General features: G+C 36.5%; 4 protein-coding genes across 8 annotated transcripts in view; 2 read left to right on the top strand and 2 right to left on the bottom strand.

The window, feature by feature from the left end:
- Positions 1-1208: 1208 nt before the first annotated feature.
- On the bottom strand, positions 1209-5579 carry LOC129576937 (E3 ubiquitin-protein ligase RMND5A). The gene is made up of 6 exons (XM_055463098.1): positions 4095-5579; positions 2898-3364; positions 2605-2793; positions 2337-2510; positions 2029-2183; positions 1209-1555 (listed from the first exon to the last, which is right to left on the bottom strand). The coding sequence occupies exons 1-6, from the start codon at positions 4228-4230 to the stop codon at positions 1492-1494; spliced, it is 1185 nt and encodes a 394-aa protein (XP_055319073.1). The 5' UTR covers positions 4231-5579; the 3' UTR covers positions 1209-1491.
- A 247-nt stretch (positions 5580-5826) lies between these two features.
- LOC129576935 (uncharacterized) lies at positions 5827-7548 on the bottom strand. 2 transcript variants are annotated; one of them, XM_055463095.1, is made up of 3 exons: positions 7420-7548; positions 7169-7340; positions 5827-7098 (listed from the first exon to the last, which is right to left on the bottom strand). In XM_055463095.1, exon 3 carries the CDS (start codon positions 7060-7062, stop codon positions 6073-6075), a length of 990 nt encoding a protein of 329 aa, XP_055319070.1. In that variant the 5' UTR covers positions 7063-7098; positions 7169-7340; positions 7420-7548; the 3' UTR covers positions 5827-6072. The 2 variants fall into 2 exon arrangements, with proteins under 2 accessions (XP_055319070.1, XP_055319069.1); XM_055463094.1 differs by having other exon boundaries at positions 7186-7340.
- Positions 7549-7775: 227 nt separating this feature from the next.
- Positions 7776-11597, top strand: LOC129576934 (NHL repeat-containing protein 2). 2 transcript variants are annotated; one of them, XM_055463093.1, is made up of 5 exons: positions 7776-8080; positions 8192-8677; positions 8765-8950; positions 9060-10330; positions 10408-11597. In XM_055463093.1, the coding sequence occupies exons 3-5, from the start codon at positions 8779-8781 to the stop codon at positions 11200-11202; spliced, it is 2238 nt and encodes a 745-aa protein (XP_055319068.1). In that variant the 5' UTR covers positions 7776-8080; positions 8192-8677; positions 8765-8778; the 3' UTR covers positions 11203-11597. The 2 variants fall into 2 exon arrangements, with proteins under 2 accessions (XP_055319068.1, XP_055319067.1); XM_055463092.1 differs by having other exon boundaries at positions 8751-8950.
- Positions 11598-14382: 2785 nt separating this feature from the next.
- The window catches only part of LOC129576933 (cyclic AMP response element-binding protein A), a 43454-nt gene continuing 36138 nt past the window's right edge, over positions 14383-21698 (top strand). Inside the window, exons 1-2 of one of the 3 annotated variants that reach the window (XM_055463090.1) lie at positions 14383-14487; positions 16716-18958. In XM_055463090.1, the coding sequence (XP_055319065.1) occupies positions 18845-18958 (114 nt within the window). In that variant the 5' untranslated portion in view covers positions 14383-14487; positions 16716-18844. Of the gene's footprint in view, positions 14893-16715; positions 18959-21698 lie in introns of all 3 variants that reach the window. The other 2 variants (XM_055463089.1, XM_055463087.1) reach the window with 2 other exon arrangements.

Genomic DNA, 21698 nt, shown 5'->3' with positions numbered 1-21698 from the left:
TATTTGTCGAGCAAATCTTTCATTTGTCTGACTTTTCTTTCATCTTTCGTTCGTTCGATTCGTTAAAAAATCGGAATAGCTAAACGGTAATTCATATATACAAAACACACACACCACCACATGTTGGTCGAGTGATTCGAGCAGCAGTAGCTTCGCACAATAAAGGCAGATTAATGTAGGCAAGTGTTTGTTTATGTGTCTTGTATTTTATTTGATTCAAAACACGCGCATGTTTACCAGATATCTGATTAACCAGTTTCCATCTCTTTTACACTTGTGTGGCCCAGTGTCTTTCGATAAATCAGCTGACTCTTGGCTCTGAAATACATATACACTTGCAAGCGCGCTCACACTCTACCTTCCCCATATACACAATACTGGAAATGATATAGTTTTTTAAATACATGCATAAAACAACAACAGCAACAGCAACAGCAGTAGCAGCAGCACAGTTTTGCATTGAACACTCGTTCGTCAAGTGAACAATGTACTGCTTTAAAATCCGTCCACTCATGGCCTGTAACTACAAGAGACAAATGTCGATAGCACTTAAGGTTTTTTTTTATGTATATACGTACACAGTAGCTAAACGTGCAGAATGCATTAGTTTTTTTATATTTTACATCACAAAATCAATCGACATTGACGAATCGTGTGCATATGTGTGCCTTTATGTCGAATGATACACAATTTTATTAGTCATTGCTCATGCACCCGTAGCAAGACACACACACAATAAAAAAGAACAACAACCTGAATCGTGTTCTGACACTGATTATCTCTGTCCTTTTTTTTCTGTTTCGTTATTAGAACATGATTAAATATGTCTGAAACGCGTAATAAATGTATTTTTCTATTTCTATATTCGACTGCGATTCCATGGCGCGTTCAGCTCACATTCAGTTCATTGTTGTTTGTTTTGGAGCAATTAAAGTGATTAGGCTCGGTTTTGTCGAACGATGATTCGGGTCACACTAATGAAAACTTCATGCAGACAGATAAAATGCATTAAAAGTCAATGAATAAAATGCGTTTTTGTGATTGGATTTAATCGCTTTAAATATTTTTGTTTCTGCTTAATGAATTCCCCTCGTTTTATTCCCAAAATATTGAATATTTTTTTCTGTTTGTGTTTGTCTCTCTTTTAGAATGCTCATTCCAATTTTCACCTCTGAGTGATAGTTAAACATAAAAAACATATAATAATATTTATTATTATTTTAACTTTTATTCCCTTTTTGTGTTTTTTTTTGTGTCTGTTTTGTTTCTTCTTCTTCAATATATCATGTACACATATATAATATAATATACTTCGTAAATTTCGGTTTTTAGAAGCTGTTAAAAATTCAAATTCTGTGTTTTTTTTTTAATTTTTTTTCTTCCTTTTTTCCTCGATTAAATGTCAAATTCGTTAGAACAATTTTAATATATTTTTTTTGTCGTGGTCTCCTATTTAGTGCAATTTTTAAGACTATTCTAAGCCTATGTCCTCTAAAAGTATATCAATTTAGCGTCGCTTGGACTTTGGTCAACTGGGCAATAGGGACATTTTAACCTGGAAATAGAGAGAGATTATGATTAAAATACGTTTGATTCACTCAAGCAAGGCAACACTCAATCGGTTATTCCACTCAAAACAATGGGCTATCAAGATTTTTCCAAGTTTATCGCGTTTTGATTCACTTCCCACCATCGATATTTTTACATTTGGTGCTTATGCTTTGTTTGAGGCGTTTAAAAAAAAAACAAAATTGTTGCTTCTATCCACAACACAATGGCAGCGAATTTTGTTTGTTTTTGATACGCATTAACAGACAAAACAAGCCAAATGAAGCTTCATTGATGAATGAAGACGAATTCATTTCGATTTACTTTTTCGAAAAGATGAAGATTAATCATCGATTAAACATCTAATAATTCATGGATCGAAAAATAGACAGATCATCTTCGAGAGAAACATCTGACATCTGACCATTGTCGTCAGAAGCAAATTTTGATGTTAATTTCTTCCTTAATGGTGACACTTACGTTGGACCATTACACAATTTGTCTAGAGCATCGCGCGATATTACGTGACCGCATACCAATTTCATAGGTGGATTCTCTTCGGAACTCTGTTGGCGCAAAATTGGACATGCAAATATCGAGTGATAGCGATGCTCAGCGTCTAGATCGATTTCAATCTGGAAGAAAATTTCGAGCAAAAATGAATGATAAATCCAATGGAATTTTAGGAGAATGTAGCGAAATTTGAGATTTTAAATATCTTAATGTAATCAACTGCGTTGCACATTAAGTAAACAGCAAAAAGCAGAATGATGAATGATGGCACTCACTGGAAGCTCATCTCGTCCATTCCAAATGCCAAGCACTTGACGCGACATCATAACTTGTTTGAGATTTAATAAAGCTGGCAGTGCAGTGCATCCTGTGTTGGTGACCACGGTTAGTGGTGAGTCTTTAGTTATGCCCAAAATGCTGCAAGCATCCTTCAAAAAAGTGTCAGCCGCCTAGAAATGGGACATTTTGCAATGGTTATTATCAGTTGAACGATCAAAAATAGATATGGCAATTAAGAGCAAAACTGATAGCAACACCACTCACCTCAATCATTAGATTAGGACCGCAAAGGCAGCGATACGGTGAATTCTCCAATCCAACGGGAATATACATCAATGTGCCCATTAATAATTGAATTTCTTTTTCGAATTTATCGACAAATTTAGAAAAATGTTTGCGCGCATAGGCGATCGCTTCAATTGGTGAACCGCCACCATTTTCGGCATCTAATTTCTGGATGTCATAAAAGGAATTGGATTAATTTTTTTTAGATCATCAAAAAGAATTTTCTAATCAAGTTTGGTAGGCGCTTCGATTTGAACGAGAATAAAAACTACCTGCAAAAATGCGATGCGATGAAGTTTAAACTCCAATGAGCTGTTACGTGATTCTAATTTAGTTGAATGTTCGGTGGCCCATTCGAGGGCTTCGGTTAGATCGCCACGATAAATGGCCTCCCATATGCGATGTAAATTAGAAAATGGATCTGAAACGACTTCTTCGGCTGGCAGTTTGGATTCTTTAATTAAAGTTGCCGCAACATCGTCCAAATTGTTTCGTTGTAAATGCTGGGCAATCACTTTGTTCAGCAATTGAATGTTTTGCTCATCGATCAGTACATCGTTGCGTGTGGTGGACGAAAAATCGGATACAAAATTGCGATCGATGGTTTTGCCGATTTTACTAACGGCACCGTGTAAATCACGATGATCGGTTGTCAAACGTTGTAGTTTCTCTTTTGTTTTGGTTAATGTGTCGCGCAACAAAAGCATTTGTTCGGTGGTCAATTTTTCATCGGCAGGAACTGGGAATTGGAAAAGAGAGAGAGAGAGAGAGAGAGAGAGAGAGAGAGAGAGAATGGGTTAGTATAATTCAAAATTACTGCATGTTGTAAAGTGTTGATCACGTGATAGCGATATCGAATCAGAGAAACAAATCTAATCCGTTTAAATATAGTTCAAAGTTACGGTGTTTTTTTTTTGTCTCACATTTGAATTTTGCACATGCTTCTTCATGCCCATCTGGCAACGAAAATATAAATAAAGAATCTATTCCGAATGAATCGCGCGACAGAGTGCGGTATACAACACAAAATCGTATACTATGAAGAAAAATTGCACGATTCACTCGTTTGTCGCGAATTTTATGTGTTGAAAGCGCATCGGCGTCAATGTGTGTGTGCATGGTTAGTTTGAAGTGGAGCATTTGGTCAAAATACTCTATGCGCAGTACCAAACAAAAGTCCGACATGCTCGAAAATAATACTTACACCGACGGCGGACAATTCGCATCGTATAAAATGCATTTGTGCACATACACAAGAAGAGGAGCATACACGGTCAATTGTTGATGTGTGTGTGATTGTGGAGGCGCGCGCGAAATATGCCAAAATAAATAGAAAAAAAAAGAACCCCAGAGAGCCACAAAGCCAAATGGGCACAGAAAACAGCAACAAACAAACAAAAATTACGCATCTCGAAACGAGGCTATTAACCCAGACGATGTTGGTATACCGTTTTATCTGACTGACTCACCTTCAGCAATTGATGATTTTAAGTCTTCAAAATTTTTGGTCACATCTCCAAGCATACGTTTGGCATGCTCATGCACTCCACTAAATTTGGTGATGACACGCTGCAATTCCTTTTCGACGGCCTCACAAGCATCCATTGTTGTTGTTTATTCGAACTTCGTACGGCCCAAAAAAAAAAAACAACACGCACGATCTATTTATTGAAATTCCGTTGCACGGATTCGTCCGATTGAAAAGAGCAAATCGAGAACTGTTGCGTCGTCACAAGCGATGGAACAGATCACCTTCCTTCTCTTTCTCTCTCTCTCTCTCTTTTTTCTATCTCTCCCTCTTTGTCCCTTTCACACTTTTATGCGTAGCTCAAAATTTTTGTTGTTGCAACGCTCAAACGAAACAATTTTCTTATTGTGGCACACGACGGACGACAAACTGGGCGCTCTGTAGCTCCAATAACTAATTGCGTGTTGGGCTGCAATTTTTCGCATCACCACCGAACACCAATTTATTGCTTGTTTGCCATAAAATTGCTCGATTCGATAACTGGAATCGATTGATTCCACCGAAAAAAATTTCAATATTTTTTTTCTTCTTTCTTTCTGTTCTGTTGTTGTTGTTGTTTTGCAACAGTATAAATGAACCCGAACCGAGAGAAAAAAAATAATACAGAAAGAAATTACACAAACGCGTCTATGGCTACCGAATCTAGTATGAGTGCGATGAAGATGAGACGAGAAAAAAGCCAACAACAATTACAGATTTTCAAACAACGATGCTTCTCTTCACTTGGATTTACTTGACGAAAAATCAAAACAATGCACGACAATTCGTTGTTGTCGTCGTCTCCGTCGTCGTCGTCGTCGTCGTCGTCGTCGTTGTACGATGATCACTTTTGTATTTGGTTTCTTTTCTTTATTGCCGTGAATTTGTGCTCGATTTTCTGTTTTCAGATAAACAAATATTCAATTCGATCGACTTTCGCAAAACACTTATCAGTCAAAAATACAATTGTACGATTTATTTTTCTTTCTTTCGTAATTTTCTATGTGTCTCGTCGCAAATCAATTCAGACTTTGTTTTTGTTATTTATTTTTTAAAATTGTAAATTCTAGTAAAGTGAGAAAAAAAGAGAATTATGATGAAGCGCAGTATCGCGGTCAAATACTCAGCTATTTCAACTCGTTCTTATTCTCAATCGTCACTTTACTCTTATTATTATTTTTTTTTTCTTCTTCTTTACATCGGATTTTGGTTTTTGACTGTATTCTCTTTCTCTCTCGCCTGATGAATACACAAAGTCTTTGACGACGTTCATATTATTCCGTACAATATGTTCGCGTTCGATTCAATGTATTTGTTACTTTCTTCACTTCACACATTCGCACACTAATACGCACATCACACACACATACTCGCACTCCTCTCATCACAAACGCAGCGCTTTGTTGATTCCTATCGTCGGTCTGTGTGTATATAATCTCAATTTCACTTCTCAAGGCTTGTGTGCCTCTCGAATATGTGCATGTATATGTGCTTGACACACTCATCAATATGATCGTATGAATGTATACGTCAGTTCAAATTGGGAATTTTCGCTTTGATTTGATGATTCTAGAGGCCACCACTTGTTCATTCTTTATTCAATCATTTTTTTTGGTTTTTTTGCTTTTTTTGCCCAATTTTGGAAAGAAATGAAAGAGAAAAAAAATATTTCCAAATAAATAACAACCCATCCATTTTTTTTCCATTTTCCCATATAGTTTTATTCGATTTAAAAATAAACGGATAAATAAATGCATATAATTTAATGTACAAATTTAAAAGAGAAGAAGAAAAAAATAGAAATAAAAATACTTTTATAAATGTTTGGAAATAATACTCTTGGAAAGAATAACACAAATGCACTGAATGAATACATATCATTGGTAAAAGGACGAAAATCTCGAAATTTGCTGTCAAATTATTCAGCAATTTTCGTTTGCTCATGTGTTGGAATTGTATCGGGTAGCTGGTCGTCGTTGGGAGGAACTTTGTAGAAATGGGCGCGGATTTTCGTGATATGTCAGCGCACGGCCATTGTTGAATCCATAATTGTTCAGGCCTGACGGTGGATTTTTGCGGTTGCCACTATCACCATAGAACAAATCTTTCCATATCATGGCCACCAGAATGTAAAAACCGCCAATCATTTTGCTTAGTAGATTTATCACCGCCAACACAATCGGGCTGGCCGCCTTCGTCAATTTTGTCAATTCAAACACCAATCGAAGTGTAAATTCGCCGATGCAATGTACAAAATGCACCGAGAGTTTGGCAAAGGCAATACAAAATACGCCCAATAATTTAATGCAATGAACGAAATTGGTCCACGTAATTTCGGTGGTGAAAAAACGATAGGCCATTTGATTAATGGATGCTTTCCATTGATTGAATAAGTTTGCCCAATCAACTTCGATAATATTCTCTTGGACATATTGCTGGATTTTCTGTGTATCAACTTCGAGCGCTTGTTGGGCGAGTGATGAAATGGCCAAACCACTTGGCATCGGCGATGTTGGATCGATTGGCCGCAAAACTGTCACTTGAATTTCCACCGCATTCAGGGCGAAACGAAGACCCTTGATTTGAAACCAGTATTCACCGAATACCACAGAAGCTGCGTCCGCCTTCACTTTGTTCGGTTCATCTAATGTCGTCCAGAGACAATGGGCGGCCGGTGCACCGATTTCATTTGAATCGGTGAATCCACACCATGCATTCACATTGTCACCGAGAATTTGATTTTTCACTTTGCTCAGATCACCAGCAAGAATTTGCTCTTGTCTGTTCAGAACGATCAAGTCTTTGTACGCATTCAATTTAGCTACGTAACGCTTCTCTTGGTAATCGCCCATGAATATGCGATCGATGAGCGTTTGCTCAGCAAATGCTCGAACATCGCAGGAGGTCGGTGACGATGGATTTTCCAACATTTTCTTTTTGATTCGGACCGCTCACTATGTAGTTATCTAAAACAATTGTTTTCGTTTGGCGTTAAAATTTAAATTTTTTTTCGAAACGAACTGAATGAACACTTACGATTGTCAATTACTTACATCAATGAGTTTAGAGCGCAATATGCCGTCTTCATTTCAATCATCAATTGTGTACTATGTTTTACGATTGTTTCTTCTCTCTAATACGTCATAAATTACAATGTATACACATTCGATCATCCAATGAGGCTTCGGTCGTTCAATTTACACGAAATCTATGTAAATGTATTGAATGGACGATGATGATGATGACTTTAATCAAAACTTATAAATGTCATGATAAATGTTTTTTACCCAATTTTCGCGATATAAACAATCATCTATTGTGCTGTACACCGAGAAGATAACATGAAAAGTCAAAACCATCTGACGTTTATCATCCGAAGTTTGCAGATTTGAAAATTGCGCCCAATTTCAAACGTCTGCTGTGATTTGCATCTTTCTCTATTGCGTTGAGAATATTTTACGGTCATTCCAATACGTCGTAGTCAGCTAAAGTGTTTTCAAATGCGGCGATATCGCTGTGTCTGTCCTTCTTTTGTGTGAAATTGGACACACGATCGGCTATCCTTTTCACACCACTTGTTCACGTCGCATCATCGGTGTGCACATTATATATTTGCACTGCATAACGGTATACAAAACAAACCGACGCATTATTTGTGAGTCAACAGTCGAACGTGTTTGATCGCATTAGCCGAACGTCACATTTGAAAACGATAAATTCAATCATTTCATTTCTGAACCGATTAATTTGGATTTCATTCTAAATCAAAGTCAAAACGATTAATTCCATCGGAAAATGGATTTTAACACCGATCGCTTTGCTCCGAAAGTGATTGCTGCCGGAAAATCGGAATGCATTTGTGAGCGCCCACGAACACATTTGATTTGCATCACTTGTCACCGGGTTCTGTTTGGTCGAGTGCACAAAAAATGCCAAAAACACCCATCGGTAAGCATTTTTAAATAATTTTTCTTTTGCAAGAGGAATAAGAATCAATTGGACGCTTTGAAACAACAACAAGTTTTGCATGACATTTTACCGATTTTTCAATTTTTTCAGTTGATTTATTTGCTCGATTTGGATAATTGTTCATGCGGCGGTCGTTTGATTGAAAAACTCAGCGAGGCAAGCAATGGACGCAAATCACCATCACGTTAATGGATAATCATCACACAAAAAATTCCATGAACACAGCACATTGTGTTGAAATGTACGTTTAAACCAAAGCGTTCACTTAGAGAGTGCGCTCGTATACGCAGTTATAGTAATTTTAAGACGAAATAAGACAATGTGAACGCGTTCACATTCACACTTGAACAGGCATAACACTGTGTATAAACTGTCAAACAGTATCGAAATATATACGAATTTTCTTAAAGTTTTAACACACACAGCTATAATATTGGTGTTTGTTTTCATTTTTGTTGGTTCCTTTTTATATTTTCTGTATCATTCGATCGGACGAATCGTCTTTGTAGTTAATTATTGCATTTTCTTATCTTGTGAAAAAAAAAATTGAGTCCATTCTGTTTTGTTGTACCAAGGGTAAGTCAATGAATTTGCAAAGACAAAATGCTGAGCATGGCAGAAAAATATACTTGAATTTTGACGTTTTAAGATATTTGTAAATAGTTTCGCCATTAGTCATGGATATAAATGATTGTGAGTATGACATGCTTGATCTGTTGGCATACAACTGCAATCAGCTCACCGTGCAGCTGAGAGAATCGAAGAATGCCGATGAACAGGAGAAAATACTCGATGCATATTTGAAGAAGATCGATAAAGAATTTGAGCCGATCAATGAAATTCCCGAAGGTTTGTAAACGGAAACAAAGTTACAATCAAATAAAATTATATATAATTGGTTGAACCAATCCATTCCTAATGAAAACTTTCTATCTACAAAAAAAAAACAAATCTCAAGGTCTTGAATGGTTTAACGTAACGGAGCCGCTAACACTGAACCGTGACCTCAAGGGAAAGGTGGTTATATTGGATTTTTTCACGTATTGTTGTATCAATTGTATGCACATTTTGCCCGATTTGAAAAAGCTCGAACAGCGTTATACGATCGAAAATGGTTTGCTGGTGATTGGTGTGCATAGCGCTAAATTTGATAATGAAAAAGATTCGGGCAACATATTGTCGGCCATTCAACGTTACAACATTACGCATCCGGTGGTAAATGATTCGCTGTCATCGCTCTGGATGAATTTGAATATAAAATGTTGGCCAACATTATTGGTGCTTGGTCCGCGTGGCAATCCCATTTTTGTGCTGATGGGAGAAGGGCACAGTCAACGGCTTGATAAGTACACCAAGGCAGCATTACAATTTTATGAAGCAAAAGCCGAACTGAAAACCCATTCAATTGCACTCAATCCAGCGTCTAAACTGCTCAAAGCATCGTTGCTCAAATTTCCCGGTAAAATTGCGACGCGACAATTGAGAAATGCAACAACAAGTGATGATGACTCGTCCGGTAGTAAATTCATTGGATCTGAACTGTATGCGGTGTCGGATTCGGGTAACAATCGTATTTTAGTGTTTCAAGCGAATGGGAAAATTGTGGAAAAAATCGGCGGCAAAGAAATTGGCTTTGCTGATGGCAATTTCAAAGAAGCACGCTTCAATTCACCACAAGGTGTGTCATTTTATGGCAACGACATAATTTATGTGGCCGATACGGAGAATCATGCAATTCGTGAGATTAATTTGACAACGAAAACGGTTGATACCATTGCCGGGCATGGAAAACAGGGAGTCGATCAATCCGGTGGTTTGATTGGCACATCGCAAGAGATTTCATCGCCATGGGATGTTCTTAATTTCCGAACACGTGACATGGACATGAGTTTCCATGCTGATGGTGAAGCAATTCCTGAACGTGACATCATTTTGATTGCCATGGCGGGAACGCATCAAATTTGGGCGATTTTCAAAGATGAAACCATTTGGTGGAAATTTAAGAAATTTTCTGAAGGTTCAGTCGCTGCGATTGCCGGCAACGGGCATGAAGAAAACCGAAACAATTCCTATCCACAAAATTCGGCATTTGCACAACCATCCGGTCTGGCGCTGGCGCCAAAAACTAAGGAATTGTTCATTGCTGATAGTGAAAGTTCTTCCATTCGCAAGCTTGTATTAGCCGATGGCAAAGTTCTGGCTGTGGCTGGTGGTGATCGAAATCCATTGGTGAGTTTCGTTAAGGAGATGAACCTTTTTTTTAGATTCGTTGATATTGAAAATCCATTTTTCTTTTCATCCTACAGAATTTGTTCGCCTTTGGTGATGTCGATGCAACTGGCATTAATGCCAAATTCCAACATCCACTCGGCGTTGCTTACGACGAAAAAGAGCATTTACTTTATGTGGCCGACACATATAATCACAAGATCAAAGTGATTGATTTGGCAACAAACAAGGTGTCAACGTGCAATTTCAAGGATTCCAATGGCGATGCAGTCGTATTCAATGAACCGGCTGGATTATGTTTGTCGCCATGCGATAGCCGTCTGTACATTTGTAATACGAACAATCATTCGATAGACGTTGTAAACTTGAGTACCTCAACACTAGAACCATTGATATTATTCTTTGATGAGCTCAAAGCCGAGAATCAATTATCCACACTAACGACATCCAAACTACTTGTGCACACGTCTGGTGCAAAAATCACGTTGGAATTTGTGCTAACGACCAAAACCGGTGTAAAATTCACCGACGCCCCACAAAAATGGCAACTAGACACATTGAATGTGAGATGGCAAGCATGCTCGGTGACATCGGGCACGGTATCGTTAAAACAAAACGAAACCGATAGCAAAAATACGATTGGGGCAGCTACAGTCGAGCTACTGGCGCCAAAATCGGCCGAAGGAAGCGCAATCGGAAATGAATCAGTGATAATAATATTCAAAATGAGCTTGTGTGCCGACGACAAAGGCATTTGTTTCCCGAAAAACTTTAAGATATCCGTACCCATTGAGTATAGCGTTGACGGCACAACGGAAATTAACAAAAAAACAAAAGTTACCATCGACGAACAAAAGATTGAATTGGCATGAACAAAAAAAACATTTTTATTTAATTCACAATTGTATTTACATATTTACACATTTTTTCTCAGTTTTCTTAACGCACTTTTTTTTTGTAAATTCTTGTTCATCGAATGTGCTTCTAACCAATTATGGTACACTCATACAGAAACTAAAATTGTCGAGTTGTGCGTATGTCGAATTGAATTTGTCTATTCTCAAAATTGACATCGCACCCATCGAACAAAAAAAAAACAACCGTTTTATGAGATATTATAATAGAAGACACACACACACACACTCACACGAACATTTTTGTTATTATGGTTTAGATATGTAATTGTTTTTTTTGTAGACATATCAACTAGTTATATTGTACTGACACAAATTTTTAATAATAAACACCTTTTTTGTACTTCGAAAAATAGAGCACAACAGGTTTTCTTCTTCATCGATACAAATTCAGGGGATCGTTACAATTAAAATGCAAATATCAATAATGACATAAATGGGAGAGAAAAATTGAAAGGTATTTTACCTATTTACTCAAACGTAAATACGGTGTGTCCTTGATTGGTACATTTAGCTATAGAGATTCAGAATAGTAGACACCTCTGCTCTAATCTAAAATCACCCAAATTTTTCTTGTTGTAAAAAAAGCCGAAAATTTGTCCCAAGTTTTTTCTAAATTAAAATTTAATTCAATTTCGGATGAAACGGCGCTCATTAATTCATTTACATTTTGCTCTTTACTCCATCATTCCTTCCGTCGATCGGTAGTTTTTCAATGAACAAAAAGGTAAAGTACATCAAATCAGTGCACAGCAGACACCTTAATTGATCTATTAACTAAACAACAAAACCGCACTTGTTCAGTGTTCGTCTACTATTTTTTGTTCTGTATCTGCCTCTAGCTTCCTGTCCCTTTCTTTTTTTTCTTCTTTTATTCATTCCCTCTCTCTCTCTCTCTCTCTCTCTCTCTCTCTCTCTCTCTCTCTCTCTCTTTCCAACGATTCTACACTGCTGCTTTCTATCTTTCTACAAAGAAAATGTGAAGAGACTTTTGAATAATCATCGAGTCAAGTTATTGAAGTGGCTCGCCGCCAAAGAGACAATGTATAGACAAGAATCACATGATGGATACAGACACCTGTAAGAGTCGCACTTGAACAGCAAAAAAAGTGCATTCAAATTTTAACCATCCAATCGAACCATTGTAACATTCAGCCAGCAACAGCATTCATTAGAAATCAAAGTCATAGCTATTTTTTCTCTGCATCAAGCTCCGTCATTTACACCGTTCTTTTTTTCATTCCACATTGGTTAAAACGGTTCAAATTTTTTTTTGTCGTTGAAATTATTCATATTTCATAGCAACCAGACTGATCAAATAAATGTTCGACGAAGTCATTTTTGCAAAAAGCTGAAGCGAATAGTTATGCATTCATTGGTTTTATGGACGTGTATCATTAGAGTCGATGGACATTAGCACACTGACCACCATAATTAAACCATTAAACGTGCATGAATACAGACGCGACCACTTCTAATACTCCTCGATGAATTTACCACGCAGAGATCGAGACTGTGTGTACAAGATGATGGCTTTCGATTTGTACAAATTTCAATGGGAACATAATTAAACAATTATCAAGCATAGATTTTTTTTTTTCTCTTTCCAACAGCATTCGATTCCAATCGAAACAAACCAATAACAAAAACACCGCAGGTATTTCAACAACTCTCTGCTTACGCTGGTTGCTGCGTAAGTAATGGTTTTGCCTTCGGTGATTGTCGTTGAACGTTCTTACTTTTTTTTACCTCGTCTTTGTGAATGACCTTGCATTCTAATTGAAATTTCTATAGAACTTTTTGGGCGAAATATTTATAGATTTAGTATCGTGTCATATACTTCTTAACATCTAGCTCGTTGGTTTTTCAAAACAAGAGCTTGAATCAAATACGCCGTTGCTTGGAGATTATTGGCGGCGGTGTTCATTCATTGGCATTTGAAGTGAATTCAGCATCGGTATTGGCTGGAATCTCGATAAAATGCGAAAATTCCAATTTGCATGTATTAGGAAGTAGAAAAATTCCGATTTTGTGAAACCAAAGTTGTACCACTGTTATTCACCGCACTCTGTGCTGTGCTGGGCTATGTGTGTGTGTGTGTGTGTGCTCTGTCCAACCGGCTTGTTGAAATGTGAACACAACAAAAAGCAAGGAGAAGATATATATATATAGTTACCAGTATGATTATCAGTCGTCGGGTTTGGTTCGGCTTTTTTATATGGGCAAAAACGGTAGATTTGTATTGGCATTCCAAATCAATTTGGATAGGGTCGTTCCGATAGATCCATAGCCCGCATAACAACAATATCGTAATTGAGTCGAAATGATGGCTTTCTCTCTTGGTACAACTTTTAGTTCACCCTATTTGTCACATTCAGATTAATTTCAGCGCGTTTCAGTCACTTGCGCCCGCGCGCTACCATGTGTGTGTGATTGAGCGAGAGCACGAAATGCGAAATGAAAATCTTTCGGTGTATGTATATATGCGGCTACTATAACTTCGCGATTGCGTACGCTAGGGTGGCTTGGATTTGTATTCGATAGATTTTTTAACAATATTTCGATTCCGACCGTTTTCAGTGGATAAATTTCAATTCGGGTAACTACGGTTGGGATATGGCTCGAATGATTCCAGAATGTCTGGCATTCTATAATGAGCCGACGAATTGCATCTTAATGAGAAACTAACTGTAGGCTGGGCATTTATCTCTTACTGCAGGAGGTCATTTTGCAGTCAATACGACTAGAGCTTCTAAAAAGGTCGGTCCTTTCAATTTTAGACGATTCAAAGCTTCATTCTGTCATCCACAAAATGTGCCCCCCCGCATTGTAATAGGTTGATGATTATCAACAAAGCGAAGCTATCAATCGAAATTGTGATATACACGGCCACCCTATTTGCTGAGAGCGTGTACTATGGAGCGCAACAGTTTGTTTGTATTGCATATGGTGCTCTCCTCTCGCTCAGTGTTCGCTAGTGTGACTTCACACGCCTCTCACTCATATACAAACTCTCTGTGTGTCCGTCATTTCTTTTCATTTACATGATACTTTATTTTATTTTATTTTTTCTTTCTTTCATTGAGCGCTGTTTCTTGTGTATATGCTCACTTTGGCTATTCAACGTGAACACATTCCGACATTAGCCGTTGATTTGTGCGGTTTTAGTAATAGCATACACTCTGTTGTTTTACTGCATTTTTGCTCATTTCCGTACGATTTATATGTTTCACACGGTTCTTGGTAGTAATATTAGTATACGTTTGCTTTACAGTTTTCTCGAAATGTGAGAGGTTGAAAACAAAAACAAGAAAAATTATCAAAGAAGAAACGAAAGAAGAAGAAGAAGAAGAAGAAGCAGAGGCAACAGCAGGCAGCAAGCAGCAGCAGCGACCGAACCGAACTAGAAAGAAAGGAAAGAGAGAGAAAAGAAGAAAAAGAAGAAGAAGAAGAAGAAGGAGAAGAGAAAAAGCACACACGAAGAACTGTATATGCTTGATTCGAGTTTTTAGTTCACATTCGAATACCGTCAGAAGCGGGAGCTACTTATGCTTATGCCGAAAAAAACATAGAAGCAAATCACTCGATATTTATTAATCAAAAATCGTGTATATTTTTTTTGGTGTTATTTGTTGTTTTTGACACAGAGTAAGAATTTCTTCGGAATTTTTGTTTTTTTTTCATTAAAGGAATCGATTGTTTGAGTGTACGTGATTTTGTGTGAATATTGTTATTGAGTTTTTTTTTCGGTTGATTTTTGGTGAAGATTGATATGTTCTATCAGTTTCCCGGGAAATGTTGTTCATGTTACTCGAAAGTAAAGTTCGGCGAAAAGCTTTAATTAATCGAAAGAATCTTTATCAGCCGATCGTCAAACAACAATTGACAGTTCAATAATTTAGTGTAGTCTGTTAAAAAGAAATAGCTATTTAATATTAGGAAGAAGGAAAAAGAAACATAAGCACTATATGTCTAAATGCCGGTTAGGATTTTTTTCTCTTCTCTGTCACTCTGTTGTTGTTGATACCGCTCGATTCATACTTGTGAGCGTGTCGTAATCGCGCTTTTTTCTTCGTCTGTTCGGTACAAATTTACCAAATATTATCGTTCGTCGTAAAGATTAAAAAAAATATAAAGTACATTACATTTGACTGACGAATCATTTCAGTTGGTTGTGAGTGGTTTTTTTTTTTGGATCGACCAAGAGTTCGCGGCAACGGTATTCTCGTTGTTGTCCACTTTGTTCTTATTTCAAATCCGATTTTAACGATTTGTTCAACAATTTTTCTTCAGGGTCACAGTGTTAAAAACAAAATAAACACACTTTTATAGACAAAAACGACCGACGACGACGACGACGACGAATGGGAGGATGAGAAAACAAGAAAAAAGAGATGTGCATAAACAATTTTGATAAAGTTATTCGGACCGTGATACCGTGCGACACCACCGAATTTGCGTGCATTATCAAATTGTGCGCTACGATTGTGCAACGGGACACAGTCCGAAATCGATGGAATTTTCAAAGTTTGAATTAAAAGAAATTGTTGACCATATCGACGGTACACGGCGCATACATTAAAACTGGTTACCATGTATTTTTTTTCTATCATTCTCTTCATTACGCTTTTTTTACCTCCTCCTTCTGCTTCTTTCTTCGTCTTCTAATTTATTGTAGTCGCGATTTGAAGAAAATTTGCGAAGAATCGAAAAAAAAAACACAACGAGAAAGAAATTTTGGGATGGAAAACGACAAAATGTGTCTAGTTTTGTTCGAACACATGAAGCAACAACACCGAAAAAACAAACCATATGCCAGCGAAAAATGAAATGGAGTTTGCCTGTTTTGTGCGCAGAGCGCAAAGTGTATATACATATCTATATGTATTCAACAAGTGTTTTTGAAGGAATTTTTTTCTTCTTCCCATTCTTTTGCTTTTCGCGTGTATTTACGTTTTGTTTAGAAAGACTGAATATTAATTGTACCCGCCGAACGAATCGAACACATTTCCATACGTTCGCAAAAATTATATTGGTTTCTTTTCGTGCTTTTTTTTTGCCTCTCTGTTTTGTGTGTTGTTGTTGTCTTTCATTTTTGGCTGGATTGGCGAATGAAAGACAGGAAAAAGTGTTTGTATCGAATCGACGTCATTTTTATTCTTCATGACGAGTGTGTGTGTGGAAAAAGGCGCAAAAGCGCACATTTTTTAAATAAAAATTTAAACGAAAATTGAGCTGTTATTGCAGTAATCGAATAAATTTCCTCGTTCGATATTAAATTCGATACATTCCCGTTAGCACACGATCGAACGCAATACAATATTCTAATTATATACAAAAATCATACAACACTTGTTGTTAATTCATGTCTCCTTCAATTTTTATTTGTTCGGTGTTTTTTCTCTCTGTCGTTTCATTTTCGTTTCGTTTTTTTTTTTTCTTCTCTTTCTTCTTTTTGTTGTCATATATAGGAATCAATTGTGAAAAATCAGCATATTGTTTTTGTTTTTACTCCAGCATCAAACTATTTTCACCATCTTCACATAATTGCTGGTTGTGTTCCACATCGTGGTCAACGGACAAAGGCACAGTTAAAGTAAAAATTATAGACTCATTTAGCAACAATACACCACCATCACCACCACCAGCAGCAGAAGCAGAAGCAGAAACAATAACAACAGCGTTGCGAGAGAGAAAAAAAGAGAAAAAAATAACAATAGATCCAGACAAAGAAATAAACAGCGCGCGAAAAAGAAAATGAAAAACGTATCAAAACTGTTACTGGTGATGCACAGCAAATAAAGAGACTGACGAGTGAGTACAACGGAAAAAGAAAGAAAGAAAAAAAAAACATTTGCGCGGGGAACCTAGCCAAGAAAGAGAGAGAGAGAGAAACTTTGGCATTTCAATAAAAGAGCAAGAAATAAAAATTAGCTGAATTCGCAATCGCAAATTTGCAAATAATCCAACAAAAGGAAAAGTAAGAAATAAAAAAAAACGGGAAGAAAACACTCGCACCGCAAAGACAGAGAGACGAAATAAAAAGCACGAGACAAAAGTCGTTAAAAGCCGAGAGATATAGAGTATAATGAGAGAAAGTATCTATCTTATATGGAGCATAGTCAGCACTATTAAAGACTTGAAATTTTGAGTGCGAAATTTTTGTGTGCTACATTTCGATAACACAACCAACCAACGAACGGACGAAATAGTTTTTTTTTTTTATTTAATCGAGAAAATTCAAACGAATTTATCAAAATTACTGATCGACAGCAACTATTCAGCGCCATCACAACATCACCTATTGTTTTCTACCTTGTTACTTGTTTTGTTGTTGTCAATTAATACAGTTCGCGAAAAAAAACCACCAAACAGATTGACTCTATGCGGAACTTATATTACATATACAAAAGTGTATCAAATTAAACCGTACATCCTGTTGCAGCAGTACACGTTCCGAAATATTTGTACAGAGCAAAAAACGCGTATAACCGTAGTAAAAGTGCAAGCTATCGTTCGATACGACTTGCGCAACTGATACATATATATTGCATATACATATAACGGTGCCACAGGTAATGAAAATTACTGCACGCGCACACAGTCGATGGTGACACAAAACAGATTAAAAAAAAAAAACAACCCAACGAAACGTAAAAAAAAAAACCTGGAGAGTGACAAAAAAAAATTGTTCATCAACTGACAAGATCAACGACATGTGATGATAAACAATATAAATTGTAGCAAAAAAAGCAACATTATCTATTTGGTTTCTGTAGTGAGCGTTTCATAACTTTGTGTGTGTTCTTAAAAGATTCAAATCATTTTTTTTTTATACTTCGACAGCATCTGGGCAAAGAGAGAAAAAAAAACTATAACAAACGATTAAGCAATATAAACAATATTAACCTCAATTGTTTTTCTGTTTCAATTTGGTTCCGAAATCAGATATGCAAACGGAATAACCGTCATATTTCGCCCACGATAATTATACATTCGACCAAAATAGAAATTTGTGTGTGCAACGATAAAAGAAAACTGATAGGCAAAAGATAAATCTTTTGATTGATAACCAGAAGAAAAAAATTATTTTAAATTCCAAGACCAGCCACAACAAAATTCCAAAATTAATAATTAATGTGATGTTTTCTTGAAATAAAACGAAAACCAAGTTACGCATTCATTACAACACGAACTTGAGCGCACAGCGGACAAAGTAATAATAACATAAGAAAAATATACGTAATATATTGTTTTGCGGCACATGAAAAAGAAGCATCGAAGACATTCCAAACCTGTCACATCGCATGAATAAACAGCAAAGAAAAGAGCAAACCAAGAAGAAGAAAATTCATCGAGTGTGTTGTGATTATGACAATTAGGTAAAAAAAACTGAAGAAGTAAGAAGAATTAAACCGGTAAAAAAAGGTCATCTGGCTCTCTCACTGGCATTTGAGAATCAAAACAATTGACTCAAAAGTTATCTGATATCTGGAACGAAATTCTGTTTCTGTTTCTTTTTTGCTTCGTCGATTACAACGACTACAACGACGACGATATCAAAAGAAAAGAAAAATTAAGTAAAACCACAATTCATCGCATGAACTTATCGAATTTGGAACGTGAACGAATCAACTTCAAACTGGACTATAACATCAATATGGACGGCCTATACGACATGGAAAACGATTTATGGGATTCAGATTTTGATCCGGTAAGTTTTTGCCATTTTTTTTTTAATTCACTGCAATGCAAATTATGAGAGCAACTCATTCTTCTTTGTTTCGGAGTTGTACAAATTTGGTTTGGATTCAATTGAAAAGTTTATATTTGCAAGTTCTTAGCTATCCTTTGCAATGAATCGGATGATGTAATGCAAATTGTTAGCAATTAAAATGCAAAATTGTTCAGAATATTTCATCATTTGCTCAAGGAAATGCTTAATGACAAGCGAGCATCCTTGGAGAAACCGCATAATTTAAACGCATAATTATCATTTGTTCAACGATCATCATATGACCAATTTTTTTAGATTTTGGATTTTGAACTAATTTTCTATGAGTTAAATTGCAATTGATGGCAGGCCATTTCGTATAATGTGGCGCTCATTAGAACAGCTCAACACCATTAAAACGTCATCAATGCATTGTGACAATGCCTAAAGACTTAAGCACAACAGTAACACAACAATCGGACGCACCATTATTGTTTTGTTTTTGTTGAGTGGCAGACAGTGGCGCTAAATTTCAACTCGTGCGCAGTTCACTTATTCTGCCACTTGTATAGACCCCATAGATGTATAGTTATATACAAACTCTCTTCCTCTCTCTCTCTCTCTCTCTCTCTCTCTCTCCCTATCTGCAGCTCATTTTATACGGTGCTAGGTAAATTCTCGTTTTAAAAAGTAAATCCCAAAACATTGATTACGTAATTCTTAAACAGCAGAAAGAAAAAAAAATGCGTCAAATGATGTTCCGCAGCGAAAACAAACGTCATTGAACGTGTTCGATCCGAATAAAGCACACCGTAATTCTATTGACTAGATCGAGAGGAGAGTATGTGAAAAAATTCTAATATATTTTGAAAGAGGAGAGTATGATTTCTGTTGATTCTATCTGCGTTAAAAGGAAGTATGTTGGCATCCCGTCTAGCCTCCGCGGTTTTTCACGGTTCCCGCGAAACTGATAAAAGATAACAACATGGTGTCTTCGGCAAAGTTGTAGTACTTGAGGTTTTCTTTAACATTGCTGAAGACATCTATCTCTTATCTCTTATCAGTTGCGCGCAAATCGCGCACATAAAAAGCAAATTTTATATAGAACTTTTTTTTTCTTATCATTTTTCGCGCTTTTCGCGGAACTGATAAGAGATAAGAGATAAGAGATAACTGACTTCAGCAATGTTATAGAAGACCTCGAGTGCTACAACTTTGCCGAACACCAAGTTGTTATCTCTTATCAGTTCCGCGGAAACCGTGGAACACCGCGAGGACCTGCCAAAAATGAACATACTCGCCTTTAACCATTTTTGAGTCGAAAGAAACTTACTCTTCTCTTTCACAACAAAGTCAGATGAACTTACTCTCCTCTCGATCTAGTCAATAGAATTGCTCGAGATGATACCATTAACTGAAACAGGCGAAAAAAAATGATTGAAATTTCAGGTAGCATTAAACTAAATTTGTATTTTCACTCTATCTTTTCCATTCGATTAACATTTTATTTTTTTTCCTTCGATTATTTTTTTTTCTGTTCGATTGGGGAAAAAATATATGTAAATAAAAATGGCACAATAATAAGAGAAAAAAAAACTGCCTAGAAAACAGTTTGTATCGAAAGTTTGAACAGAAAAAAAAACAGATTAAAAAAACAAAAAAGATTCGTATTTGATGATGCAGGCGTTTTTTTTTGTTAGTATCTGGCTTTTACATGAGTTTACGGTTCTGGGTTCATATTTGCGATATCGACCAGATCCGATTAAGATTTGTGTACGGTGTGCTGTATGCGAACTGTTGAGCAAACAGGCAAAACTGTTCAAAAACAATCAACACATTAATGAAATTAAACTTATCACAATCAATTTCGACTGAAAAGTTCCCCCGGTCCCGCTCCTATATACACCGTCAAACACTTTTGTTTGCCTTCGTTGTATGCGTGTGTGTGTTTCTTTTTTCTCTAACCACTTCTTTCTTTTTTTCTGTTCTGTTAACGGTTAAACAGTTAACTCTATTACTTATTATTAACTCGGTATGAATTTGTACAAATAATATAATATGTTCATCTATTCGATCGGTGTAATTGAATCGAATTTTAAGCCTAATTTATGTATCGTTTTACTGCTTCTGTTTGAGTGATTTTTTTTTCTTCTTCTTCCTCTAATTTTGTATAAGATGATAAATGAGGGAAAAAAGAGTTGCACACACACTGAGAATAGATTTGCAAGAGTAAAATGTGTGCCCATAATTAATTAATTACGAAACTTGCTCCAATATTCCAATTGATTGGATCAAAGAAAGAAGAAAAACGAAAACAAATTGGGCGAAAAGAAAACAGAGAAAGAGAGAATAAGACGACGAAATAAAAAAATCCACATAGTCAAATAAATCCAAAAATAAGTCCAAAATGCTCAAGACAAGTGTTTTAATTTAAACAGCCGAAACAATGAAACGAATCGATCTAGCGTACGATTTGAGCAACTTTCGAAAACGAATTGAAATTCAATAAAAAAAAAAATATAAGTAATAGCAACAGCAGCAGCGGCAGCAGCACGGCATACTCAAGTTTTGTAACGAGAGAAAGAGCATTTTCTATGCAAATTTCAACAAGCAGAGCAGTAATCCAGCTCACCAGCTTCATTCGGCCTGAAATACTGTCCACTGTCCATAACCGTCGGATGATCGAGAGTAAAAGAGAGAGAGAGAGAGAGAGAGAGAGAGAGAGAGAGAGAGAGAGAGA

This window comes from Sitodiplosis mosellana, unplaced genomic scaffold (assembly GCF_009176505.1).
Source record: "Sitodiplosis mosellana isolate CC-2019 unplaced genomic scaffold, AAFC_SMos_1.0 Smas_scaffold_6191, whole genome shotgun sequence".
In the NCBI taxonomy this organism is placed as follows: Eukaryota; Metazoa; Arthropoda; class Insecta; order Diptera; family Cecidomyiidae; genus Sitodiplosis; species Sitodiplosis mosellana.
The sequence above is the reverse complement of the archived record's forward strand: the minus strand, read 5'-3'. Positions and strand labels throughout refer to the sequence as shown.

Bases quoted from the DNA above. Each gene is read 5' to 3' on its own strand.
- LOC129576934 (XM_055463093.1), top strand. From the start codon at position 8,779: ATGGATATAAATGATTGTGAGTATGACATGCTTGATCTGTTGGCATAC. The intron at 8,951-9,059 runs GTTTGTAAACGG...ACAAATCTCAAG, and splicing joins GATCAATGAAATTCCCGAAG to GTCTTGAATGGTTTAACGTA. The intron at 10,331-10,407 runs GTGAGTTTCGTT...TTCATCCTACAG, and splicing joins GTGGTGATCGAAATCCATTG to AATTTGTTCGCCTTTGGTGA.
- LOC129576935 (XM_055463095.1), bottom strand. From the start codon at position 7,062: ATGTTGGAAAATCCATCGTCACCGACCTCCTGCGATGTTCGAGCATTT.
- LOC129576937 (XM_055463098.1), bottom strand. From the start codon at position 4,230: ATGGATGCTTGTGAGGCCGTCGAAAAGGAATTGCAGCGTGTCATCACC. The intron at 3,365-4,094 runs GTGAGTCAGTCA...TCCAATTCCCAG, and splicing joins AAAATCATCAATTGCTGAAG to TTCCTGCCGATGAAAAATTG. The intron at 2,511-2,604 runs GTGAGTGGTGTT...TCCCATTTCTAG, and splicing joins GTCCTAATCTAATGATTGAG to GCGGCTGACACTTTTTTGAA.